This window comes from Eurosta solidaginis, chromosome 4 (genome assembly GCF_040869045.1).
Source record: "Eurosta solidaginis isolate ZX-2024a chromosome 4, ASM4086904v1, whole genome shotgun sequence".
Classification (NCBI taxonomy): Eukaryota; Metazoa; Arthropoda; class Insecta; order Diptera; family Tephritidae; genus Eurosta; species Eurosta solidaginis.
The window spans coordinates 125,162,368-125,179,536 of NC_090322.1; the positions used below are offsets into that span (position 1 = coordinate 125,162,368).

Below are 17,169 nucleotides of genomic sequence, written 5' to 3' on the forward strand. Positions count from 1 at the left end.
TTTTGGAGCTCAACCATAAATTGTTAGAAAAAATTTGCGACCGCAGCCATTGGTCGATTATGCACGAATTGGCTAAAAGATTTAAACTTTCTTTTCTTATATCATACAAATACAACATATATATATATATATATATATATATACATATGAATCACTATTGCTAACAATATCGTTCGAACAACCAGAAGAAAATAATATATGTACGTGCATATAATACATAGCGCTATCACAATTTCATCTTTATTGCTTTTATAACAAATTTTCTTAGTACATATTACATATTAGTGTCATTATACTATGCCGTTATACCAAATTGATATTTTGTTACACTCAAAAATAAGTCCTACTACAACAACATAATAATTTTGTAAGAGAGCCCCAATTATCGGAATATGTATCCAAACTTTATAGCCCTAGAATATGTTTTGTGAATGAAAAAAAGGGTATTCAACCAAATTCTTACTTTGTATGTAGTGTATTTACTATCCATAAGTACATTTAATTACATAATTTTTTTTTTTCACACAAAGCGTTTATAAAGCTTATCAAAAAAAAAGGGGGAGACATAAATATACATATGTATAACTTGAAATATTACGAGCAAAAGTAAGAGAAAAGAAAAGAACCCCCAACAGAACAAACGTAGCCAGACTTAATTATTCATATTAGATTTCGTTTTCGATTTCGGCCCAATAAAGTGTGAACTATTGGATCATTTTTTTTTCTCTCACTTTATTTACTACACACACTTACATACATTTTCATAGTGTAAATAGCTATTCGTAGTTCAACATTTTTTTTCTCGTTCTGAATTTGTCTTGGGACGATGCTATAAGCAGCCTTGTTTTGGCTTTGGAGCCTATGCTGTAGCCCTGGTTAAGAAACCTGCACTATCGTATTTTTTGTGTAGCATACTTACGTTAATAGAAATGAGTATTGAGTATTTGTAAATAAAATGGGAATGCTGGTGTTCTGGCTCATTTAGAAGGCACGTAGGGTTACCAGGCAAGGGGCAAGGGGAAATATAGGTGCGTCGGTGGCCATGGTTTTTGAGGGTGGGTATATGCACCGGGCGTCGCAACAACACCCGCGGCGCCCCCAAGTTATATTCGGCCCTTTTTGTTTTTATTATTTTAATTTTCAGCGTTTTTTTGCATTTCAGCGTTAGTAACCGGCCATGTCCGGTTCGGTAAATTTTTTTTGCGGTTATTTCTTTTCGGATTTTAAATTTTGAATGTTAACGGTCTGTCCGTGACATCCGGTTCGGCCGGATGTTGTTTTAGTTTGAATTTATAAGCGTTTTGAGTCGGTCTCTGCGCTTCTGTCGGTTTTTTTGAACTTGACAGCTGCTAGTTTGATAGGCATGATAGGAAATTTTTTCTGTTTATGGCGCAGTAACAGTAAGGTTGGCAAGGACCCGCCCCAGTCGACAATGACTAGCCACTGTGCACCACCACATCATGCCGACCGCCTTCCTTAATGCTTCCACCGAAAATGCGTAACCATAACAGATGGCTGCCACCTACGTTGCGGTGGGATGGTTGGACGGATCATGTTGTCCGGGCTGGTCATCGGGGGCAGTGGCCGAAGGAGCCACGTGACTGAACGTCAAGTCTCCGGATGTTTATATTCACCCGGTGAGGCAGTGCTGAACGCACTTAGTTTTTTTTGTAATTGTGGTTTATTTTGTTTTCCCGGAAGTTGTCCGTAGTCGGCTTTGGAAAAATTTATGTCCGCTAACTGGGTTTTTTTTTGTACAAATTTTTTTTTAGTTTTTTTTTTTTTGCCGAATTAGTGTCGTTGGTGTGAGTGCGTGTGTGTATGTGTTGAAAGAACCCCAGATCATCCCACGTCCCAGGTGGTAGTTTAGAATACCACCTGGACTGTGACGGGTTGAGCAGGAGGGGTGTCCAGTGAGAATGGACGGGAGGCCTCAACACCCCAACCAGTCCCAGGGGCGAGCCCCTGGAGACTGCCCCTGCGTTGCGGTTGGGCGTGTTGAGAGCAACCCGTGTGTGCCTGGAGTGACCCTAGTGGCCCTAACCAGTCTCGGAGGGGACCTTAAGACCCCCTCGTATTGCGGTTGGGAGCACTAGGGACAAGTATGAATGGATTTGTGTTGTTTCTGTTTGTGTTTTCCTGTAGCCCGAGTGTCTTCGGGAAGGGGATGCCAGCATTCCCATTCATTACATAATATATATATCTGTGGACATTTGACAAAATAACCTGTTTCAAAAATGCAAACTTTTCAGGAGAGCAAAAAAACGTGTTTAGGGCCTTCCACTATAAAGATTCCTTATATATAAAGGACAAAATCGCTTAAACCTGGATACTGGTAATTAACGAAGTGTTCTTCAATCAGTTGATTTATTTTAAACCTTTTACTTTTTTAAATAAATACAAAACAAATAAGTAAGTTGTTTTGTCAAATGCCTTTCCTTACAGAAAATCATCCTACCTCATACAAGCTGTTTTTTCAAATTTCATTTTTGTAAAATAGGACATGGTTTTTTTGTCTTATGTCGACACAAGTTTTTTTGACGAAAGCCAATTAAAAAAAAGCCAAATTACGATTTTTTTCTAGCGGCATTTATCTTAGAATTAATTTTATTAATGAATTTGTTTTAAAATAAAGAAAATATTCCATTTATTTTTAATTAAAAAATTCAAAAACATCGCGTATAATATTAAATTACTATTTGGATATGCATATGTAAGTAGAGAAAATAATTATAATAATTATTATTAAGTATACTCTATATCATCTAGGTCCGAATCAGCTTCGACTTCGCATTCACGTTCTGCTGGTAAATGTCTATAAAAATTATGAAAATCGGTGTTGATCAGGGGCAGCATATCCAATAAATCTTTCTTTTTGTTTTTTGTTATAGTCAACAAAGATGTATAGCTCGTCGGCAATATAGGAATCCACTTTCCTGGACGACGTGGGTGGATGTTTAACTCATTTAATTCCACTTCTGGTTTCAAAGACGTCTTATATTGTAAAACTCCAGGCTTTTGTTTCTCATAGCGCATCCACCGAACGTTTTTCCACTCAAACTTGTCACCTGAAATTGACGAGATTAAATAAATAGACTAAATATATACATATAAATAAGTAACATTATATGTTTAATAATGAAAAATTTGAAATTTATAAGTTACGATTTGAAAATTACCTTTTGCGTTTGTCGTTCTCCAAGTGTAGTTAATTTTAAGGAGGGCACTGAAGTCAAAAAACTCTTCCTGATTCATTTCATGTACGACGTATTTACTACTTGTAGCAGCTATAAGGTTGGCCCAGTCGTGCGGATGCTGAATGGATCCTGACATATTTTTCTTTTTCCTTTCAATCTGTGCATGAACGGAATCACATTCAAGATGCGTGTGTCCCACAACTAGGAATTTATGGTCTATAACCGCTATACTAGGATGTTTCTCGATAACTTGTTCAAACATGGCTGAAATATAAGAGTTACGATTCTGCCCCGGACATGAGTCGCTGTACATAATAACATGACTAATAGATTCTGGCATGCTCATCAAACATTTAAAAATGCAGGAGCCAATATCATTTGCTCCACGTTTTGCAATTACTTCGTGCCATATGTAACAGTTTGCTTTTTTCGTTTCTCCGTCGTGCACTGTTAAATTGAAAGTCCATAATGGACGTTTATAAAAAAACATTGAAGCATGTAGGTACGGAGTTGGCAAACATTGTTGTAAGTCAAACGAAAACATTTTTACATTCCCATGGTTAATGGCTATCTCTTTGTCGATTTTTTTGCAGTTATATGCAAAATCTCCCTCATCGTGATGTCCTTTTTGTTCCATTAATAGTTGTTTCTTTTCATTTTCCTCCGTCGTGTTTTCTACACGGGATTTTAGGATTTCACATTTATTGCAAAGATCAACTTGAGGCTTCTTAAACTTTATATTTAATTGTCGAAATATTTCTTGATATTTTGTTTCTGAAACCGGTTCAGAATACTTTTCTTTATACAATCTATATAAGTGAGCAAGGTTTAGGCCACGCTGGAAGTATAGCTGACTAGTGTGACGACGACTGTAATGGCTTTGGTACTTAGGTATACTGTGTATATGTGCAAGTAATTCATTATATTTTTCGATTGACAACTTATGATGAGGAGAATGCTTGCCTCGATGGTCGTTTGCGATATCTCCACCAAAATGGCCTTTGATCTTTTGACGACATACAGTTTTAATACTTTGATCCGTTTCACCAAATATTTTTAAAAAACACTTTTTGCATACTCGAGTTTTCTGTCCATTAATTTCAAAGCGATAAAAATAAACAAACTGTCGATTTCTTGGATTTGAGGCTTTTTTAAGCGTTTCAGTTTTTTGGGCTCTATGTGTATCATACGAGCAAGATAATAGCGTCGCTTGTTATAATCCCCGAGTTTCCAGTAGACTTTGAATATTTTTTCCTGTTGGTCCACGGTGATTTTTGTATTACACATTTTAAAGCAATCGACTAATTTTTCAGTGTTCTTTGCTGGATTTGTCTTATTCTTCCATGTAACATATTCCTTTCCCAAATTTTTGTTTAGTTTATTAGTTTTCTTAAAATTTGTTGGCTTCGAGTTATTCAGAAGTAGTTCCTCATTAAATTGTGGTGAAACTGTATCGCTAAGGTTTGATTCAATTACACCTTCCATCGTTCTGATACTTTCTGATGTAGTATTATGACTAGAAATGCTCGAAGGTACATAATCTGAATCGTTGTAATCAGTTTCATGAAATATATCTTCTTCTGAGTGGTCGCTTTCAATGCTCCTAAATTGGGAAGTATTTAGATGTTGTCGCAACACAGAAAGTTATTAGTATCGAATAGCACATTATAGGATTAAGCTGTTTCATTTTGGAGTTCATCCAATACTTCACCATCCACGAAGCTAAACAGATGAACTATTTTTTTTATTTTGCACAATTTTACTAGGGCATATATTGGAGGTCACTTTTATTTTTTGAGTTAAAGCCACTAATTTTTAACCTCTACCCATTTTTTTCAATATAACTTGTTTTATTTTCGAAAAGCAACTTAAATTTGCTTATTTTACTTCTATAAGTTTAGCTAAGGCACTTCTCTGCAAATAAGATTTCACTTTTTACACTGTTTTTCGCAATAAATAACCTGTATTGATGCAAGATGTTCTGTCACAATGTCATTTGGCAACTGAATGATTGACAAATCAGCTTGTTCAAATTAAGAAAGCAGTTTTTTTTAAGCATGCATTTGACAAAAGAACTTCAATCGAAACAAGTTGTTTTGTCAAATTAAAATTGTTGAAGTTACTCAAACGATAAACAGAGACAAGTTTTTTTGAAAAATTTCCGTTATGATTTTTACGTTGGAAATTCCAACTTAATCGAGACAAGCTCTTTTGTCACACGTAATTGTGAAAAACTACAAAAGAAGTTATTTTGATGACCGTTATAACTTTTGAACTAACAGTCCTAGGAATATGGCTGTAAGACTGAAATATGCGCCTTGAAATTTCATATATATGATAAAAATCTTGGAGAATTGTCTTATTTCGAGAGAAGTTGTTTTGTCAAATGTCCACAGATATATATAACTAAACACCTTTTTTTCCCCAGCTTTTGGAAATTTTTTTTTTTTATTCGGTACGATTATCGAAAAGCATTGTAGTTATTTCGTGCATTTTTTTTATAGATATATACATTTTTTTTCTTCAACAAACCATCGTCTGGAAACAGAAGTGGGGTTTGAACACTAGGATTTGACAAACGGCATTTTTTTTGACTATGTCGCGTGACCAGTCTTTTGGGCAACCGGGCCGGAATACTCCGTTCGGGAGTGGGGGGAATTTTAGGGGTAACCAGCACCGGGGTGGTAATAATAGGGGGCTTTCCCCAAGGCCAAGCATCCCTTGGTGGTACACACCCCAGTAAGTGGACAATACGGAGATCCCGCGGGAATGAACATGGGCTCGGACCTGAATGACCCTCGCGATAAAATGGACAGACCTGTAAGCACCAGTAATCTTAATGCGCCCCTATTAAACGCGCATGATATCTCGGGGCTAATGACCAATGTGTCGACTTATGCACCGGATGGAGCTGGTGCCTTACCATTACACCAAGGAGTTGGAAACTTTAGAGCAGCTGCAGGGGACCGGGCGAATACCCCAGGAATGCATAACGAAGCTACTCGTGGAGAATCGTGGGTGGAAGTGCTGCACCGACTGTTCCAGGCTTCGCAGGAGGAAATGCGGAGGGAGATGGGGTCAATCAGAAACAATATGGACCAGCTCAACGCCGCTCTCGAATCTGCGCAGCAATCAATTCATCAGAACCGGAGCGCAAATAGGATGGACCGTAACCCGCTCCAAACAGTAGTACCAGCAATGTACTCTGCTCCGAGCAGCATAGTAGTGAAACCACAGGAGTGGAAAATCGCGTTCGACGGCACTGGAAGCGTAGCAGATTTCCTTTTTAAGCTAGACACCTTTGTGAGCGCACACAATGCACGGACGAACAAATAATGGCTAGTTTCCACCTGTTTCTTTCCGGGCGGGCCGAAGAATGGTACTGGCTGTTCACGAAACAAAACCCAAATGCGACATATGCCTTTTTGTGCTACTCATTGAAAAGAGAGTTCGGTACTTTGAAAACGGACCACGAGATCATGATGGAGATCTCCATGCGTAAGCAGAAAGCAAGCGAGTGCTATGACGTGTTCCACACAGACATTATTTCCTTGAACGCGCGCTTAAGAGAACCCATGTCGGAGGTTCTACTGATTGACATAATAAAAAGAAACGTCAACAGTAGCCTTAAGCTGATGCTTTTCAACGCAGAGGTAAGCACCCTTCATGATCTACGCAATTTAGCACGCAGAGCTGAACAAGTGCTGAAAAAAAGCAAGCTGTTGGGAGCCACTTACCCAGGACGGCATGTAAACGAAGCACGCGTGACAACCCCGGACATGAGGATGGAAGGCGAGGATTGCGAATTGGATCCGCAGATAAAGACGCTGGAATATCGACGCAACAGGAGACCGGACTATTCGGGAATCCAATGCTGGAATTGCCAGGCAATGGGCCACTCATACATATACTGCGAGGAACCCATTAGGAATCCTTTTTGTTTTAAATGTGGCCATAGGGGAGTATTAACTCCAAAATGCCCTAGGGACCATCACAGGCAGGGAAACCAGTACCCGAGCGAGAAGGCGGGGGAACCTCGTTCGGCATCATAGCTCCCACACCAGCCAGTGCTCGAGGCGTCGCCCCGTGCACACTGAACCAGAGGGTGAATCTCTGCATGGAGGTGGTGAGCTTCCGAGATGCAGTAGTACCCTGGCAGAAGAACCTTCAAACGTGATAATAACTTACCCTGACAGTACGGACAATTGGAATAGTTCTGAATCCGAGAGTCAAACGTTCTCATCCGCGATGGGCGAACCGACCAGAATACTGCAACGCCAGCATAGGGATGTCGATTGCCAGACGCATTTTTCACGAAGTCTAGAAGAAAGGGAACCTAGGTATGAGCGAATAAGACATACCATTTTTGAACAATACCCGGTATCGGACAATATTTTGAAGTGCAGGAAGAGATACCACAGGAGAGTACAGGAGCGTAGACTACTGCAAGCCACCACGTTAACGCTTACAGAGGATTAAAGGCCTATAGTAAAGGCTAAAATTAAAGATAGTTTTATTGTAGGGTTATTGGACTCGGGAGCCAACGTCTCCATCTTAGGGAAAAATGGATTAGAATTCCTAAAGGATAACGGCTTCGATTATCAGCCCTTACATGCACATGCGTTCGTATATACCGCGGGCGGCAACAAGCAAAAAATTTTAGGTTCAGTATCTCTACCGGTCACCTTCAAAGAGCATTGGAGAGCATTTGCGTTAGCTCCGGAAATATTCCCAAGCGTAGAGTGCATAGAGATTAGACCTGAAAAGGAAGAAGAACTTAACCTCCATGAATTGTCACCAGCCCGGAAATTAGAATTACAAAAGGTCATCGAGACGTTTCCTTCGTACGAGAAGTTAGGCCTAGGGCAAACTAAATTAATGGAGCATCACATTGACACCGGTGATGCAGTTCCCATAAAAAGCAAACATTTCCCTCTTTCGCCACCGAGGCAAGCCGAAGCTTTTAGCGAACTAGACAGGTTACTCGAATTAGGAGTTATAGAAGAATCAAACTCCCCGTGGTGTAGTCCTGTAGTACTGGTCCGGAAACCAGGTAAAGTTAGGCTGTGCATAGATTTGAGGAAGGTCAACGCGGTGATTAAGAAGGACTCATACCCCCTGCCTCATATCAACGGCTTATTGAGCAGACTGAAGGATACGCATTTTATTAGTGGCATTGATCTGAAGGACGCGTTCTTCCAGATCAAACTGACAGAGTCATCCAAGGAAAAAACAGCATTCGCAGTTCCGAGGAGGCCTCTGTACCACTTCAAGGTAATGCCATTTGGTCTGTGCAATGGATCGCAGACTATGAGTAGGCTGATGGACAATGCAATCCCTTCGCGTCTGCGAGAGAACGTCTTTGTCTACCTAGACGACCTGATGGTATGCAGCACTAATTTTGAAGACCACCTAAAATTGCTAGCGGAAGTGGCAAAATGTTTGAGAGACGCAGGGCTGACAATAAACGTGAAGAAAAGTAAATTTTGTCAGAAGGAAATACGCTACTTAGGGTATTTGATAGGCAGCGGGTGTTTAAAAGTGGATCCGGGAAAAATAGAAGCAATGCAAAACTTCCCGATCCCTAAATCCCCTCGGCAAGTGCGTAGGTTTGTGGGCATGGCGAATTGGTACAGGGCGTTTATTACCAATTTTGCTGACTTGGCAGGTCCCTTGACCGACTGTCTCCGTAAGTCATCAGGCCCGTTCAAGCTTACCTCTGAAGCTATAGAGGCCTTCGAAAAACTAAAAGTAGCTTTGAGTTCCGCTCCTGTCTTGGCCCAACCAGACTTTTCCAAAGAATTCGTAATACAGTGCGACGCTTCCAAAATAGGTTTTGGCGGAGTGTTGTTCCAGGTCGATGACGAGGGCGCTGAGCATCCGATCGCGTTTGTGTCGAAAAAGTTGAACAATGCTCAACGCAATTATACGGTAACCGAGCTGGAATGTCTCGCCGCCATAATCAGCGTGAAGCGCTTCCGACCCTATGTTGAGGGATTACCGTTTCGGAGTATCACGGACCACTCCAGTCTCAAGTGGTTAATGACACAAAAGGACTTGATCGGGAGGTTGGCGAGGTGGTCGCTCTTACTGCAAAGATACGATTTAAGATGGAACATCGTAAGGGCACCCTGAATGTAGTACCTGATGCGCTTTCGCGGTTTGATGCTGATGAGTTAACTTTCACTACCACACCCGGGGAAATAGATTTAGTCTCTCCCGAATTCAGCAGTAATGAATATTTAGACCTGATTCGGACCATCGCCGAAAATGAGGAATCGCTTCCGGATTTACGAGTGGTGGACGGGGTAATTTTCAAAAGAGTTAAATTTCGTAAGGGGGTGGAAGGGGAAGAAGACTCGCTGTGGCGATTATGGTTGCCGAAAGGGTTGACTGAGGAAGCAGTGAGACTAGCACATGACGTTAACCGGAGTTACCATGGCGGGTGGCAGAAAACCTTAGAACGCGTTAGGCAGAAATACTTCTGGCCGCAGCAGGCTAAGGACGTCAGGGACTACGTCCAGCGTTGTGATACCTGCAAATCAGTAAAACCTACTAATCAGCAGTCGAGACCGCCTATAGAAAATACCTTTGCATCCTAGAGGCCATTTCAGCGATTATATTGCGATTTCCTGGGGCCGTATCCGAGATCTAAGCGGCGAAATCAATTTATTTTCATAGTACTAGACCATTCTTCAAAATACGTTTGGCTAAAGCCCATGCAGAGAGCCACGACTGTTAACGTTATAAATTACTTCGCTTCAGAAATTTTTCCGGCTGTAGGGGTCCCTGAGTTTATTCACAGTGACAATGGTAAGCAGTTTATCTCGAAGGAAATGAACCAAATTTTTGCAAATTACGGGGTGACGCACGTGAGGACGGGGTTATATTCTCCCCAAGCAAACGCATCCGAGCGGGTTAATAGAGAAATTATTTCGAAAATTAGGATTTTCCTGAAAGATAAACCTGACCATACCGATTGGGATAAGCATATACCCGAGATTTTATCTGTTTTGAGAAGTGATTTCCATACGGCGATTCAGTGCTCTCCATACTTTGCATTATATGGCCAAAATATGGTTCAACATGCCTCAACGTACAAAATTTTAGAGAAACTCGGCAGCCTTCGGGAAGACCAGGTTACGGTAGTAAACAGAACTGACAAGTTGACTAATATTCGTGAGCAGATCCGTAGAAATTTAGATCAGGCCAAGGATAGGGGAGTAACCACCTATAACAAGCGCTCTAGGCAAGTCAACTATAAGGAAGGTCGGGAAGTTTTTCGGAAAAACTTTGCCTTAAGTAACTTCAAACAGGGCATTAACGCCAAATTCCTGCCAAAATACCTGAAGTGTCGCGTGCTTCGAAAAATAGGCTATGCACTGTATGATCTCGAAGACCTAAACGGGAAATTGATAGGTCGCTTTCACGCTTCGGATATTCGTCCGCAATGAACCAGAAAGAACGTTTCTTTGCCAAATTACAATTTGATTTTTTTTGTATATATATCTACCTACCAATCGGACTTTTTTTTTGTCTGGGCGTTTTGGCGGTCGGGGACATCTCGCACAGTATTCTCCCCGAGCACTGACCTCATACGATGTTCACACGCGGACTCAAACTAGCTTTTCGGAGTTTGGACGAGTTCTCCATATCAAAATGTCTACACCTTTTTTTTGTTTTGCCTTTCTGTGGGGACGATAGCCACTAGAAATCATCTTTCGGAGTTTTGACGAGTTCTCCATAACAAATATCTAATTGCCGCAAAGCCCTTTAAAACTAGGAAACAGAATTAATTCCCAACTTGACTTAATTTTTTTTGATGGACCTATGTTGCCCGGCTAGCTTCGGAGTAGGTCTTTGAGACTCTTATCTCAGGGGTGAGTCGTGCCCCACTTTGCTTGTCGTCGGAGGTCCCTGGCAGTGGCTTCCAACAGATGATCCGGTTTCCTGTTCGCTTCGTCGTCAGGTCTTCAAAGCGAAGCAGGTTTGTTACGGTCTGCTGTTATGGTCTACGGTTACGGTCCACTTGGGAGCGTTTTCGTGCGAACACACCTAATGTCTAGTGATGGGACCAAAAAGTTGCGATGCAATAGTATCGAAACAAGAAAGAAAAGACCGGCGATCACTAGAGAAAAAAGCCACGAGTTTCCGGCCGTAGAAACACCAAGAAGGAGGAGAAAAATTTTAAAAAAGTAAAGAAAAGATAGCCACGAGTTTTCCGGCCGGGAAAAAATGCAAGAATTAGCTTTTTACTTGCGCAGTTAATCGGAAATTTTTATAAAACCAAAAAGGTTTATCGCAAAATTAGTCCTATAAGGCGTTATACCAACGAGAAGATTTGTGATTTGCTTCAGCCTAAATTTTGGCGGCCCTGCGACCATACCAAAGGGATCGTATAACATCTAGGACACAACTTCAACACCAAAGGCGCCAAGCTCAGAGACTGCTGCATTAGCACTATTGCTTACCTCAACTGCACGTCCCCAACCATATTCAACTCATCGAAAAACGAGCTGTGCATATTTTCAAGAGAGTATTGTGAAGAACCAAAGGACTGCAACGAGGAACCGCCGGCCGATTCCTTAACCCAACTACCAAAGAATAAACCGGGAAATGCCCAGAAACTAGGAAGAGTCGATAGCGCAAAGTACCGACACAGTCCATTCCGACAAGCCTCGTTTTACTCGTCTATTTCGGGGCGGTAATAAACCTTACAACGGTTGTGTGGTGGTGACACAAGCTCCACGTATAGAATATCCAGTTGAAGTGGGTTGGCGTTTCACAGTCACACCTAGTGAGGAAAGTTCTAGTGATTCCGATTCGGATTCGGACGGCACTAAACTAAATGGCGATGAGAACCCTTGTTATCCGAAGATAAACCCCTTTCTCTACGTTTACGAAGTACACTGCCACCTTCGGAAAAGCGTCCGACACCACCTCCGCCTCCAGGGCCAGCAGTACGCTGCCGCGTAATACAACTAACGCCAAAATTACCAAGTTATCCAGATCGTAAAGGTCAGCACGAAGTTTTATCGCCACCAGGTTCACTCGATTACCTCGGACCAGAGCGCAACAACCACCAACAGTACCAACACAGCGCGCCCAAGACCGCGCGCCATAACCAACAACGGTGACGGCTTCACCAGCAACAACAACATCACCAGTAACCACGCCGGCAGAGGCCCATGGTACGTACTCTGGCGGCTATTTAAGTACCAGCAAAGTATAACCTTAGATGTAAATAGTTAAAAGAAACTTCTAAGCAGTACCTAGAGAGTTTTATACAGCGCGGTTGAACCATTTAACAAGGATCGATTTTTTTCGTTAAATTTTATTATTGAATACTTGAAATTGTTAGCTTTACAACAAAGGGCATACATTTTTTTTTTTTATACCATTTTAATAATATATTTTGTCGCTTTAAAATGGTTGAAGTTAGCTCTATAAATTTTATTCATAATAAGCCGTCTTTATCACGTGAAACGTTTTAGCGATCCATTTTTGGAGCTCAACCATAAATTGTTAGAAAAAATTTGCGACCGCAGCCATCGATTATGTACGAATTGGCTAAAAGATTTAAACTTTCTTTTCTTATATCATACAAATGCAACATATATATATATATATATATATATATATATATATACATATGGATCACTATTGCTAGCAATGTCGTTCGAACAACCAGAAGAAAATAATATACGTGCATATAATACATAGCGCTATCACAATTTCATCTTTATTGCTTTTATAACAAATTTTCTTAGTACATATTACATATTAGTGTCATTATACTATGCCGTTATACCAAATTGATATTTTGTTACACTCAAAAATAAGTCCTACTACAACAACATAATAATTTTGTAAGAGAGCCCCAATTATCGGAATATGTATCCAAACTTTATAGCCCTAGAATATGTTTTGTGAATGAAAAAAAGGGTATTCAACCAAATTTTTACTTTGTATGTAGTGTATTTACTATCCATAAGTACATTTAATTACATAATTTTTTTTTTTCACACAAAGCGTTTATAAAGCTTATCAAAAAAAAAGGGGGAGACATAAATATACATATGTATAACTTGAAATATTACGAGCAAAAGTAAGAGAAAAGAAAAGAACCCCCAACAGAACAAACGTAGCCAGACTTAAGTATTCATATTAGATTTCGTTTTCGATTTCGGCTCAATAAAGTGTGAACTGTTGGATCATTTTTTTTTCTCTCACTTTATATACTACATTTTCATAGTGTAAATAGCTATTCGTAGTTCAACATTTTTTTTTCTCGTTCTGAATTTGTCTTGGGACGATGCTATAAGCAGCCTTGTTTTGGCTTTCGAGCCTATGCTGTAGCCCTGGTTAAGAAACCTGCACTATCGTATTTTTTTTTTGTAGCATACATACGTTAATAGAAATGAGTATTGAATAAAATTTGTAAATAAAATGGGAATGCTGGTGTTCTGGCTCATTTAGAAGGCACGTAGGGTTACCAGGCAAGAGGCCACCGAAATATAGGTGCGTCGGTGGCCATGATTTTTGAGGGTGGGTATATGCACCGGGCGTCGCAACAACACCCGCGGCGCCCCAAGTTATATTCGGCCCTTTTTGTTTTTCTTATTTTAATTTTCAACGTTTTTTTTTTGCATTTCAGCGTTAGTAACCGGCCATATCCGGTTCGGTAAATTTTTTTTGCGGTTATTTCTTTTCGGATTTTAAATTTTGAAGGTTAACGGTCTGTCCGTGACATCAGGTTCGGCCGGATGTTGTTTTAGTTTGAATTTATAAGCGTTTTGAGTCGGTCTCTGCGCTTTTGTCGGTTTTTTTTGAACTTGAAAGCTGCTAGTTTGATAGGCATGATAGGAACTTTTTTCTGTTTATGGCGCAGGAACAGTAAGGTTGGCAAGGACCCGCCCCAGCCGACAATGACTAGCCACTGTGCACCACCACATCATGCCGACCGCCTTTCTTACTGCTTCCACCGAAAATGCGTAACCATAACAATATGCTATAGGAGGCGTTTTATCACAACTGGTCGATGGACAGGAGAAGGTAGTGGCATATTACAGCCGTTCGATTGGAAAACCAGAGAGGAATTATTGCGTTACACGGAGAGAGCCGTTGGCATTGGTAGAGTACATTAAACATTTTCACAAATACCTCTACGGCCAGCGATTCCGCGTCAGGACAGATCACGCAGCGTTGAAATGGCTTCTGCAGTTCCGTAATCCGGAAGGACAATTGGAACGGTGGATCGAGCGACTACAATGCTATGAGTTTTCCATTGAGCATCGAAAAGGTAGTACCCATGGAAATGCTGATGCAATGTCACGAAGACAATGTAGTTTGGAATGCAAGCACTGTTCAAAGGCCGAGGCTAAAGAAGACATTATAGATGTCCGGCTATAACGTGTACGGATGAATGGGACAAGGAACAACTAAGAAAGTGTCAGCTAGAAGATACAGATCTGTCACATGTTATGCAAGGGCTCGAACGAAACGAAAGACCAAGCAGAGAAGAGATGCCAGCAGAGAGTCCCATTGCGAACTCATATTGGGCACAGTGGAACAGTTTAGAATTGATATCCGGTTGCTTGCATCGAGTATGGGAGAGTGAGGATGGTCAATGCAAGAAGAAACTGATAGTTGTTCCCAGAAAGAGGATTCCTGACGTGCTCAGCGAGCTGCATAATGGTCCAAGCGGAGGTCATCCTGGAATCACAAAGACGCTCGAGAAGATTAAACAGAGATTCTATTGGGTTGTTTGCCGTCAGTCGGTCACCTAGTGGATTTCGAACTGCGAGGTTTGCAGCAGAGCGAAAGGGCCCAAAACCCGAAGTCATGGCCGGATGAAGCAATATAACTCAGGTGCGCGATTTGAAAGGATCGCTATGGATGTCGCAGGTCCATTTCCTACTAGCAACTGGGGAAACAAATATGTACTGGTGGTTATGGATTATTTCAGCAAATGACCAGAGGTATACCCAATCCCAAATCAAGAAGCGGAAACAGTAGCAGAAGTGTTTATAAACAATTGGGTTGCAAGGTATGGGATACCAATGGAGTTACATTCTGACCAAGGCAGGAATTTCGAATCAGCTGTGTTCCAGGAAATGTGTAAATCATTGGGAATTCGAAAAACACGGACAACTGCATTGCATCCTCAGTCCGATGGTATGGTGGAACATTTCAATAGAACCTTGGAAGAGCATTTAAGGAAATTAGTAGACAAGTTCCATATGGAGTGGGATACCCGCATACCATTATTCTTGATGGCTTACCGATCAGCAGTGCATGAGACAACGGGCCAAACCCCTGCAAAAGTAACTTTTGGCAATGACCTTCGACTGGCAGCTGTTTGAAGTTTGGGATAGATGCCGATGCGGAGAGAAATGTTAAGAAATCCACTGGTGTCTTGGAAGAAGAGCTGAGAGAGATACACGATCTTGTAAGGCAACGAGCAAAGATTATGAGTGACAAGATGAAAGCCAGATACGACAAAGCAATTAATTCGGAAGGTTTTTAGGAAGGAGATTTGGTGCTGTTATACAACCCACAACGAAAAAAAGGTTTGTGCCCGAAATTGCAGTGTAATTGGGAAGGCCCATACAAAGTTATAAAACGGATCAACGATGTAGTTTACCGCATACAAACCATTGGCAAACCACGAACCAAAATGAAAGTGGTTCATTTGGAAAAGCTGGCAGCGTTTAGATCGAGAGATTTGTCTGATCGGGACGATCAGACTTAGGTCGAGGGAACTGTAACGAATATTAGCAGAACTAAGGGATACTATCATGTCTAAGCCGATGCTAAGCAGTGACTTGCATGCACATCAATAATTCAATCATTATGTCTACACATATGTACATACACGCAGCAGAGAATCAACGTACAACCACATGCATAAATCTGAGATACTCCCGAAAGTATGCAATGGTTGTGCAAGTGTCGCTCATATTTTATAGCTGATGGCCAACTAGTAGATTCTGGAAATGGAAGCGCCTAGAAGATGCGAACGAGAAATCACAGAGTATAAAAAGGCGCAAAAGTGGAGGCGCGACAATCAGTTTCAGTTAAGCAAGCTATTGGTTGTGAAGTATCAGTGTTATTGTGAAGTACTTTAATAAAGGTTATTTTGCATTATTGAATATTGGAGTTATTTATTCAACAGTTTAGTGATACGGATGTTAGTACAAGGTTGCAAATAAGGGAAATTGCAGTAAATTCGTTACAATATCGATCTTTTAGGAGGGACTACGACAAGAGCACTAGGCACAGTTTTTTCTTGATTTTTTTGCTCTAATATCTGATCAGTGGGCGGGTTGCAGGAATTTCAGTCGAAGTAGATGCAAAATTAGCGTCAGAAACTGTCACTTGAATCGAGGCAGAGGTAGACGTGGACGAAGCCCCAGCGTCCTTACAAATGTTCTCTTGAACTAACGCCGTTTTAGACCTGGTCATATGTTAGGTTAGGTTAGGTTCAAGTGGCTGCCGTCCACATTGGAGCGGCACACTTAGGCCTTTACAGGCCCATTTTGAAACCACACGGATTTGTTCCTACTCTCCTAATCAAACCACTCCGTTGAGTTTATGAAGCTAACTAAGCATCGTGTATTGACCTCAGCTATATCAGTCAGATCTACGAGAAACATCTTGCCCATAAAACGTTGCCTTCTTCTACCGAGCGCTGGACTTTCACAGAGTAGATGACTAACAGTTTCAGGTTCTTCTTCGTTGCCGCAGCTTCTACAATAATCATTAAATGGAGCGCCAATCCTTTCCGCATGTGGTCCAATACAGACATGACCCGTAAGAAGACCTACAACTAAGGAAATATCTCTTTTACGGAGGGTGAGAAGCTCTCGCGATCTCTTCTCATTCCATTCCGGCCATGTGAGTTTTGCCGTGTGGCATCTATCATGATGCTTCCACCTGGCTCCCGATTCCATCAGTTGAGCTTGCAGGT

General features: G+C 41.1%; 1 protein-coding gene across 1 annotated transcript; it reads right to left on the bottom strand.

The window, feature by feature from the left end:
• Window positions 1-211: 211 nt before the first annotated feature.
• LOC137248669 (uncharacterized) lies at window positions 212-11,721 on the bottom strand. Its single transcript, XM_067779570.1, has 4 exons — window positions 11,669-11,721; window positions 4,322-4,800; window positions 3,180-3,971; window positions 212-3,068 (listed from the first exon to the last, which is right to left on the bottom strand). Exons 1-4 carry the CDS (start codon window positions 11,719-11,721, stop codon window positions 2,746-2,748), a joined length of 1,647 nt encoding a protein of 548 aa, XP_067635671.1. The 3' UTR covers window positions 212-2,745.
• Between the last annotated feature and the right edge of the window lie 5,448 nt (window positions 11,722-17,169).